An 11,372-nucleotide genomic window follows, 5' to 3' on the forward strand; every position below is an offset into this window, starting at 1 on the left:
TGCCTCCTCTGCCTCTTATGAGCTGTATAACTCCGGGAAAGGTGCTTACCTTGTCTTCTGAGCCTGTTTTCTCATCTTAAAAATAAGGATAGGCCCTGTCTCCTAGGGTCACTGTGAAGATTAGAGAAAGCAAACGCTTCACACAGCGTTTGAGGTATGTTAATAGCCCAATTATGGAAACTTTTTATTGAGATGATTTCTGATATTTGGACCCTGCACACCCCTCCCCAAAAATTAATTTCTTAATTTTCTGGAAAAGAAAGCTCATAAAGTAGATTACCTGCAAAAGTCCAAGGCCACCCCTGCCTGTGGCTTCACTGTATGTCCTACTGCCTGGCAGTTTCACAGGTTCAAACTGGCAATCAAACCACAAGACATACGTGCCCATCAGGCACCACGCTGACTTAGCTTTCTAGGAGGACCTAGGATGGGAAATGGAGCCTGCACAGTGTCCTCATCCCACCAGGATGCCCAGAGCTGCCCCCGCCCACCAGAGACACACTGCTCGGCCACCAAAGGGTCCTCCTCCATGGGGAATGCCAGGTTGACTCTAGGCAGCAGACAGTGGAAAACCCTGCCCAGTTCCCTCTCCCGAGCAGCCTCCGCGGGACCCGCAGCCCTGGCAGGGCCAGCCCCTGACTCTGCGTCTCTCCTGTCCTCACTCTAGAGTGGCCGGACTTCGTCAACAGCTATGCCTCGTGGTGGTCCTCGCACGTCCTGGACTGGCTCAAGTACGGGAAGCGGCTGCTGGTGGTGCACTACGAGGAGCTGCGGCGCAGCCTGGTGCCCACGCTGCGGGAGATGGTGGCCTTCCTCAACGTGTCTGTGAGCGAGGAGCGGCTGCTCTGCGTGGAGAACAACAAGGAGGGCAGCTTCCGGCGGCGTGGCCGGCGCTCCCATGACCCTGAGCCCTTCACCCCGGAAATGAAAGACTTGATCAACGGCTACATCCGGACGGTGGACAAGGCTTTACGTGATCACAACTGGACCGGGCTTCCCAGGGAGTATGTGCCCAGATGATAGACCCGGCCCACGCCGCCGCCCCCGCTGAGTGACGCAATCTCATCACGGGGCTGCGCACCCCACTCAGATGCTCAGGCCTGTGACCTCACTGGGACGAACCGTGGGTGGGGGGGCCCACCCTGGTGCTGCCTCCCGCACAAGGAGACCTGGACACAACAGACACACATCACAAGGCAAACATAGAAGGATACACACACCTGGCCACCAACCCACACCTCCTCAGACACCACTCCAGGCTCACAGCCCCATCTTAGCGAAGCCACCCACGCGGGGTGTGCCAGGCGCCCCCAGATACAAACGCAGCCACGCACAGACAGCACACACAGGTGCCAGGCCATGTGCTCCTGGAGGCTGGCTGGCTGTCTCTCTCACACAGATACACATGCATTCCCTGGGATCTAGGAGGCCCTGGGCTTCCTGTGTCTAGCCCCAGGGTAGACTTGCTCGTCAGGGTGTTTGACTCTGGGATGCTGGGCCGGGCGGGCATTTACGCACTGAGCGGCGAGGACCACTGGGATGGAGGTGGGCGCAAAGACTACTGCTGCTGCTGGGTTGCGCGGCCCTGGCTGTGTGCCTGACATCCCATAAATGTATGTGTGGTGTGACTACGGGCACCACAAACTCTGCAGCCTTGCCTCTGTTTTCTCTGTGGCTGGGCTGGCCGCACCATGGGCAGAGTTGAGGACCGCCCCCCACCCCGCCCAAGCCAATACAGACGCTGCCCTCAAGACCAGCCACATTAAGTCTGTGCCCTGCCCTCCACCCCCTTCAACCCCCACTACCCCATGCTCCAGGGCGTGGGGCCTCCTTGCCTGGCTTCTTCCTCCAACTATCCCCAGGGAAGCTGGAGATTCAAGTCATGCCCCAGAAGCAAGGTGTAAGCGTGGGGGCATGGGGAAGAGGGCAGGAGCTGAAGTTCCAGGGGAGCCCAGGACCCCTGGGGACCTGTACACCAGCAGATAGGTCTTGGGAGTTGGCACGGGGAGATTGTAAGGGCTGTGTCTCAGAGACTGTGTCACTGGGACTGGTGCTCCAGTCATAGGGGCCCTGTTTTATCTGGGGACCCACACTGGGGTCATGAGAGCCAGTTAGTACTCAGTCTGACCCCTAGGTCAGGCCCTGCCAGCCTGGGATGGGGGTCAACGTATGCTACACATCTTGGGCTCACAAGTGAGGCTGTGGAGGCCAGGAGGTTCAAGTGTGGAGGGTAGGGGTGCAACCTGGGAGCAACGCTCAAGGTGGCTGAGATGCAGGGAGGATTGTGGCAATCCGGTTGCACACTGGCCCCTGTGAAGATGGGGAAGGTGGGTGGGCCTGAACTCAGGAAGTCCCTCAGTGGCTGCTCCAGGCATAGGATAACCCTGGCTGGGCCCCATGGTCCTGCTCTGGGTCAGCTGTCAGGGAGGCCTCCCCTCGGCCTGAGCAAAGCTGCATTGGGAGGAGAAGGCAGGGTGAGGGATTTGGGAGAGCTGGACATTGAGATGTCCTGACCTTCTGCTCCCTAGCCTGACGATGGGGAACCTAGAGCCACCCGCCCTGAGCACAGGTAGGGGGTGGAGGGCCCAGTAGAGATGCCCTTCCCCACATGGAAGCTTCCTCCAACCTTCCGTTTGGCCGGTGGGTGGGTTTGGGCATCTGTGCCCCTGGTGGCCTCTAAATCCTTCCTGGGATTCCCCCAAACCCACACTGATGCAAAGCTGTTCTTGACCCTCCCATAGCATCAACTCAGTTCAGTTCAAAGCTAGAAACACCAAGGTCTTTGAAAATGTTCATTGGCTCAGGATCTAATCCGCAAAGGCCCCTGATGGGGCAATTGAGACCCCTTGGGAGTTTCCACACTGCCTTGGGAGGGGTAGCCAGGGCAGACCTGCATCCCAGAGCAAACCTAGATCCTCAAAAGTGATGGCAGGCATGGCAGCGGGGAAGCCATGGAGGCTGGGAAGGGTAAAGTGTGGAGAGAGGAGTGACTGGGACTGGAGCCGGGGTCTGGGGACAGCAACAGCACCAGGCTTTTCCTGGTAGTTGGATTGGTACATTGACTGCTGCCAGGTGCCCAGAGATGTCATCTCCCTCCAGGTAGAATGTCACCTGCTCCTGTGGCCTTGTAGACGACTGTGTACCTTAGTGAAGAGTGCAGGCAAGTAGAATGATAGGGTCAGGGTTCACCCAGTTTACGTTGAGTCACTCCATATGGCAAGGCGCCTGGTCCTTGGCAGGTGCTCCCAGATGTTGGATGAGCAAGGGAGAGCAGAGGCCCCATCAGCTGGCAGTGGTCCTCACAGCCTTCATCCCAGGTGTGCCTACATAGAGATCTCATCATAAACAGGAACAGGGATCTGTCTGTGCTTGCAGGAAAGTCCATTTGTTTTTCTCCAAGTTAGGTCTCATCTACAGCTCTTAACTTCTCAGTAAAGAGGACAGTCTCCCAACCAGCCAAGGAATAAAAGCTGATCTGTATGTAGGGCAGAAGTGTGGCAAATGCATCAGGAACTGGTTAGAATAGAACAGAGAAACCCTGACTGTTTACAGATGCCAACTTTAATAGCAAGGCTGCAGAGTTACACAAACCTGTGTTAGAACATGTAATTTTTATGGATTTCATCTCCTGTTGTGGATCAATTTGGAAAAACAAAATACATAATTTTAAAAAACTAAAACACATTCTGGTAATCCCAGTGATGTGTAAATGAGAGAGAAGAATAGACAGGCTTCCAAACCCTGAGAAGAAAGCTGCTTAATTATGTGAACATCTTATAATGAGGTCTCTTGCAGCTAAAATTAGATTTTGAGTGCATGAATATGTGATAATGTTTGCATATCAGAATGCATTTTCCCCTTAAAAGTAGCAATAGCCACTTGGCTCTTAGGGGTCCCCAAGAGGAAAGGAGAAGAGCTGAGGTTGATCTTATCACTGCAAGAATTCTTGGGACACAGGTTTGTTTTCTGCTGACTTGTTTGGAAACCCACTGGAGGTATCTGAAATGTGATGACTCTAAAGGGGTTCATTTCACTATAGGGAGAAATCAATTCATCTGACCTCCTATTTATCACCACTCAATATTGGGTGAGTTGGTCTGAACAAGGTGGGGGTAAAGTGGAGTGGAAATAATGTAGAGTCGTCAGACTGAAGGGCCAGGTTGTAGTCCCAGCTCTTATCTGCCATATTGGACAAGACTTTTCCCATCTCCAGTCTCAATTTCCCATCCCTAAAATGGGGGATGTGGTAGGTCTTGCTGGTTCCATCCACATTCATTCCCCCATTTCCTTTCCCAGCAACCCCCCATTTCTGTTTGGGGATTCCTATGATCTGCCAGAGCCTCTCCAGGGGTGAAATACATGCCCTGGACTAAGCCAGTGACACCTTCCATCTTTCCAGCTATGGTGACTGGGTTAGGTATGATCTTGTGAGTTAAGGCAATGAAGCCAGAGGGAATTTCAAGACTTTTGGGAATTCTGGGTAGAAGCTGTTTTAATTCCCCTGTTGAATGTGGAAAAGGTAGTAGTATTCCTGGGTCTTTATGATGACCACCTTGGGCCTTGGGATCATGACCAGGAGCCACGTGAAGCTGACACCACAGAAGGGAGAGTCGAGAGGCAGAAAGAAATCAAGTCCTTGGTGAAATTGTTTAAGTACAGGATCAAGCCTTGCTTGAGGTTGGCCTTACCTCTGGACTTTTTTTGTTATATGAGCTAATAAATTCTGTTTATTATTTAAATTGTATTGAGTTTAATTTCTGTTACTTATAACTCAGAACATGGTGCAAATGAGTTGGATTGAAAAGCCCTGGGACTCTGACATTCTCTATCTCTGTGGCTGATGTAGATAAAGCCTGAAACTCAGTCCAGCCTGAGCTTGTAGGATTGGGAGGTTGCTTTTCACAGGAATTGAGCTGAGTGCAAAATTCTCAATAGAAAGCTGTGTTTAGCCAACACAAGTAGCATTTTTAAGTTGGCACATGGTGAGATTACCCATGTAGCCATAGGCAATAATTTCTGAGGTGCCCAGTCCAGACCATCAGTTGTCTCATTTAATGCTTAACCCTTTGGTGTGATTATTAATTATCTCTGCTTGAAAAATGAGAGGATTGGGATTCCAATTTGTAATGATTGTCAGTGTATGGCCCTTTTGTAGTTATTGTAACTTCTTGGAAGTTACAGTATGGAGTATATGATGTAGTATTGGAAGGAATTATTTGATAAACTACTTGGATTGGGGATTAGACCCCTTTAGCCCCTTCAGGGGACCTGCTTGAGTAACAGCTTATAGACAGTAAACTCCCTTCTAGGGAGGGTAGGTGTAGTTAACCATATAGCTTTGATTTTGCAAAGTGGGACATGCAAGCTTGGGGCAGAGCTGAATTGCTGCTGTTGGAGGAGAAGTAAATGATGCCACTACGAGATCCCCCCTCTGTCTTTCCCTCTTTAGCCCTCTGTGTGCCAGAAATCGGAGGAAGAGAGGGAGTTATATGTGACTTCATACTCTCTTTGGAATGTCTATTATACAGTATGCCAGGATGAAAATCTATACAATATGTAGAAAAAGGCCAGGATCCCAGGAAATTTATGTGAGTATATTTGTCCACAGTGCTCCCTTTTGTGACTGAAGATAGATTTTGAACTTCTGGAAGTTCTCAGGAGGGGCCCAAATGTGCAGACATATTGCAGACATCCAGGCCCCTGCCCTGGGAAATATGAACAAATTCAGCTTAAATGACAGGCAATATAAAATGAGGAATCTTCTTGTCAAAAATAAAAAGAATCCCAGTTGATGTTATAAGGATAACCATGAGCTGAATGCATTAACTTTCCAAGGTGTCTTTAGTACTTAAGAATTTTTTTTTCAGGTCCAGGCATCAGCAGTGACAGATCCATGGTTTGAAGGTGTGAATAATGATGATCAATAACAGTGAACAAAATTCTTTTGGGTCACTAAGTTCCACAAATATCATCCCACATGTGCCTCAGTGAGGCAAACATTATTATTTCCATGTGGAGGGAAGAGAAAATGTGGTGTCTGAGACTGAGTCAGCCAAAATTTAACTACTTCAGTTTATAGAAGAGTAAAATGAGATTTGGAATGGGAAAGGGTCTCATACGAGGTCATGCTGCAGGAGTGAGTGGTGGAGCTGGGACCAGAAGGTGGATTCTTTCCACTAAACCATCTGATTGGCCCCACACTGCATACCTATAATTCTTCAAGAAGTTGCTGGAAATGAGACAAGTGTGCACAGACAGCTCATTTGGAAGCAAGTCCATTAATTTCACTGCTCATTCTTTGCCAGAATACATTTTGGTGGGCAACTGAGTTCACTTTTAAGAGCCATTTATCAAGCATCCCCACTACTTGACAACCTACTCAGAAGAAAAATCCCTTTCCAAAGAAGGGAACTCAGTGAGATGGACCATAATGCCGTAAGATAGGAGCCCAGAGTTTTCACCCCAAGTCACCAAATCCCAGACAAAGAAAGGTCCTGTTATTCCAAGACATTAATTAATAGGCAAGCATCTTTGGTAGGTCTGAGCTCAGCAGTATGTGTGTATTTGTAAGAGCTCCAGTTGCAGACAGCTACCCCTCTAAATCCAACACCAGCCATCCTGAGCATTACAAGTGACAAGAGCCTGGTCACTTGGGCCTTGGCATCAACTCTTAGATAATTCTTCCTCCCACAGTCAGATCTGTGGTATCCAGATGACAGAGTAATCTACCCTCACTTTGGAAGGCAGGGTACGCATTTAGTATGTGTCTAGGAGGAAGCCCAGGGAAGCAGAATAGTGGTGCTAATACACATACTTTCTAAGCCTTCAACCATCCAGTTGTACCATGGGACTTGCCAAAGGTTGAAGTCATCCCTCACCAGAATTACCTGTATTTGTTTTCTATTGCTGAGCAACAAATGACCACAAACGGAACAGCTTAAAACAACACGCATTTATCATTCCACAGTTTCCGTGGGTCCGGAGGCTGTGAATGGCTTAACTGAGTTCTCTGCTTCAGGATCTCATCAGGCTGCAATCAAGATGTCAGCCAGACTGCATTTTCATCTGGAGATCTGACCAGGAAGAATCCAAACTCACTTAGATCGTTGACAGAATTAAGTCGCATGTGGTTGTAGGACAGAGGTCCTCAGCTCCTAGAGGCCATCCACCATTCCTAGACATGTGGGGGTCTCCATAGGCAGTTCACCACATGGCTGTTTGCTTCTTCAAGGCCAGTCGGAGAGTGAGACAGTCTAACATTCATAATGTAACCACAGGAGTGACATCCCTTCATTTTTGCCGCGTTCTACTGCCTAGAAGCGAGTCACAGGCCCTCGTCACATCCAAGGGAAGGGGATTGCACAAAGGCATGAACACCAGGAGGTGGGGATCATTTGTACACCACAACACAAATAAGGAAAAAGTCCAGCAATCAGAGCATGCTTTATGGTCCATAGGGAAGGACTGGCCATTGGATCGTATTGCACGGAGTGGATATTTTGAAGCATCATCCAAGAGGATCGGTGATATCTAAGTCATAATAATGAATTCAGAGCTAATGTCCTCAACCCACTGCCTTGACATTAGTAGAATCATCTACTTGTGAAGGTAAAGGAACATTCCCAATTTATATTGGCCAGATCTGTATTATTTTTAAAAATTTATTCTGCTTGGCACATAGTGCATCTTTCAATTTCTTTCTTTCTTTCTCTTTCTTTCTTTCTTTTGTTCATTGTTTCCTTCTCTCTCTCTCTCTCCCCTTCCTTCCTTCCCTCTTTTTTTTTTTGGAGTTTCTCTGTGTTGCCAAGCTGGAGTGCAGTGGAGTCATCTCAGCTCACTGCAACTTCCATCCCCCAGGTTCAAGCGATTCTCCTGCCTCAGCCTCGTAGCTGGGACTACAGGCACCCGCCACCATGCCCAGCTAATTTTTGTATGTTTAGTAGAGATGGGGTTTTCACCATGTTGGCCAGGATGGTCTTGATCTCTTGACCTTGTGATCCACACACCTCGGCCTCCCAAAGTGCTGGGATTACGCTGGATTTCTTTCTTTAATTTTAGTACATATTAGCTACTATCTCTTTGAATATTGCTGTCTCTTTTCTTTAATCTCTCATTCTGGCACTGGTGTTGGAACTCAAAAATCTAGTTTTCACACCCAGCTCTTTTCCCATACATTTTATCTCTCAATCCCATTGTACTGGGTCCTGGGAGAATTCTTTACTTAATAGTCAAAATTTATAATTTGCACGTCACTGTGCACATTCTACTCTTCAACACATCTATGGATTTCTATATTTATGTTTTTTATTCATGAGACTTCTAGTTGATTTGTATAACAATCTGGACGTGCTTCATGGCCGTGATACTCTTTCGCCTCTCTCTAAAGATATTAAGTATATTTATGTAAATGTTCTGTCCTGTTTGCTCTATCAACTCTATTTTCTTGGGTGTTAAGTTTTTTTCAGTTTGTTGATTTTGCTATATTTTTCATGGTTTGGATTTTTATCAAAATTTTAGTGATTGTGTGTTCATGAAAATAGAGGAGAATTGTGGAGGTGTCAACCATTCTGCCTGCTGTCTTAGGCTGTGATGCCTTAATAATGACCCTGTTAATCACCACTAGGCCACTTCCTGCTCCCCAAATTCCACCCACTCTCAGTAGGAAGCACCAGTATTTCTGAGGCAGAATTCCCAGCTAGGTCCTGGGCTCTGGGTTCCTTCTAAGCTTCCCATCTACTTCCTATCTTTCAGCTCAGTTTCGGGTTCAGTCTAGTGCCTCTTGTCATTTTTGAGCGTGGCTATGTTATTGTATAGCTGGATTCAGGGAACAAAGTAAGTGCTTACTGAACCTACCATCATGTCAATAAGGTCCTTGATGCTTAATCCATCACCAGGAAAACCAGGTTGTTGGTCATGAAAACCATATCTTTGATGCTCTCTTGTGACCTAAGAATCATCATAAAAATGCTGGCTGGGAGGGAGAAGGCCAAGGTTCTAATCTAGAAGGACAATTTATGTGCTGTGTGATCTTGGGCAAGTGTCTTCCCCTCTCTGAATCTTAACTTAAAAATTAGAAGTTTGAAATAAGAATTGGTTCAATCCTCATCTAGCTTGGGCTTTCTAAAGTTCTGCTTGTCACATCCACAGCATAATCTCATGGAATGATTTTTGTACCAGCTCAAAGCACAGACTTGGACAAATGATATCATGACAGACTTTCACTTCACAAGAATTGGCTTCTCAATCTTTGTCAGGTCGCCTCTGCAAAATGGATAGTGCCCTGGGAAAAATAAAATACCCTAAAAATAATTTATATTTATTCCTTCCATTCTTTGTTTTCTGTGTTTGATTCCATAAGCAATTATCCAACATTTTTTACTCACTTGAAAAACTATATATATATATATACACATGCACACACATATATATACACACACATATACACACATATATATGTATATGTGTATTTGTCTATGTATACATATATATGTGTGTGTGTATATGTGTGTGTGTATGTGTGTGTATATATATATATATATACATATATAGTTTTTAAAGTGAAAAACTATAAAAAAGCCAGGTGATCTAGAATTTTAATCCATCCGTCCTTCTATTTCATTAACATTTCTTGTGCTTCCTGTATACCAGGTCCTGTGCTAGGGGCTAAGGTTACAAAGATAAATGCAAAATACAATATAAAAAAAACTTCATCTCAAAAAAAATATATACACATATATATACACACGTGTGTGTGTGTATATATATATATACACATGCACACACATATATATACACACACATATACACACATATATATGTATATGTGTGTGTGTGTGTGTATGTGTATATATGTGCGTGTGTGTATATGTGTGTGTGTGTGTATATATATATATTTTTTTGAGTGGAGTTTTGTTCTTTGTTGTCCAGAATGGAGTGCAGAGGCACAATCTCGGCTCACTGCAACCTCTGTCTCCCGGGTTCAAGTGATTCTCCTGTCTCAGCCTCCTCAGTAGCTGGAATTACAGGCGTCCACCACCATGCCCGGCTAATTTTTGTATTTTTAGTAGAGATGGGGTTTCACCATGTTGACCAGGCTGGTCTCGAACTCCTGACCTCACGTGATCCACTTGCCTTGGCCTCCCAAAGTGCTGGGATTACAGGCGTGAGCTACCGCACCCGACTGAAAAGCTATATTTATATATTGCCTTCATTATATGTTTAAGCCAGTAGAGGCAGGGATAGCATTGTATTTTGCATTTATCTTTGTAACCTTAGCCCCTAGTATAGGACCTGGTATACAGGAAGCACAAGAAATGTTAATGAAATAGAAGGACGGATGGATTAAAATTCTAAATCACCTGGCTTTTAAAGTTTTCCAAGAAAATGATATCTTCCTGGAAAATAGTACCTTTCTCTTCCAATTACAAGCTGAGGATATGTTACTGAGGATATTTGGTTGAGTTTTTCCACCAGCTGTTTATTGAGAAGCTCAGGAACTGAGTTGAGCTATGATCATTCCGTGCTGCAGATGTAAAAGGCAAAGAAATGTGGCAGCCACCAAATTTTGCTGGAGAATTGTTCTGAGCTGCCGCAGTTCTTGATCAACCACTTATTCCCAACTCTTGATGAATAGGAAACAAGTTGTTAGGATGCCTGTCAAAATCTCTGTTCATGGATGTTCAGAACGATAGTTTCATGGCACAATCCACACCTTTGCTCCAACTCAGTCTCCACTGCAGATGGGCACTGTTCTTTTTTGCCTTGGGGTGGGTGAGAAACAGCAGCTTCTCTTCCTCTTCTGGTTCTGTAGCTCATTATCTAAAGCTCATTAAACCTTTAGCAAAACTTTTTTTCTTTTAATATTAACCACCCATCTATCATAGGCCCCAAGGTAGGACACAAAGACCCCATTTCCAGGCTAGGTGCAGGAAGAAACTTCCTCTCCCTGGTACAGGGCAAGGGCGAAAATACAGAGACACAGCAAGGAGGGTCTGCCTACTGGTCAATCTGAGGCCTCCCACCCCAGTATTATCATAAAGTCTAAAGCTCCTTGTGTTAGTTACCCACTGCCATGTAACGAACTACCCCCGCCCCGAACTTAGCCACAGCTTAAACTGATGACTTAAAACAAACATTTGTTAACTCAGGGTTTCTCGCGGGTCAGGAATCTAGGCACAGCTTAGTGACTATTGAGCATTAGTGACTTAGTGAGCATTGGCTCAGTGACTCTCATGAGGCTGTAACCAAGAAGTTGGCCTTGGCTGCAGTCTTAGCTGAAGGCTCACCTTGGGAAGAACTTACTTCCAAGCTCGCTCACATAGCATAATGGCAAGATTCAATTTCTTGCAGGCTGTCAGACTGCGGACCTCTTG

General features: G+C 46.3%; 1 protein-coding gene across 1 annotated transcript in view; it reads left to right on the forward strand.

Moving 5' to 3' along the window:
• WSCD1 (WSC domain containing 1) overlaps window positions 1–4,739 on the forward strand; it is a 49,123-nt gene extending 44,384 nt beyond the window's left edge. Inside the window, exon 11 of the mRNA XM_011958626.1 lies at window positions 668–4,739. Coding sequence (XP_011814016.1) covers window positions 668–1,020 — 353 coding nt within the window. The 3' untranslated portion in view covers window positions 1,021–4,739. The remainder of the gene's footprint in view (window positions 1–667) is intronic.
• Window positions 4,740–11,372: the final 6,633 nt, after the last annotated feature.

Source organism: Colobus angolensis, unplaced genomic scaffold, assembly GCF_000951035.1.
Source record: "Colobus angolensis palliatus isolate OR3802 unplaced genomic scaffold, Cang.pa_1.0 Scaffold47, whole genome shotgun sequence".
In the NCBI taxonomy this organism is placed as follows: Eukaryota; Metazoa; Chordata; class Mammalia; order Primates; family Cercopithecidae; genus Colobus; species Colobus angolensis.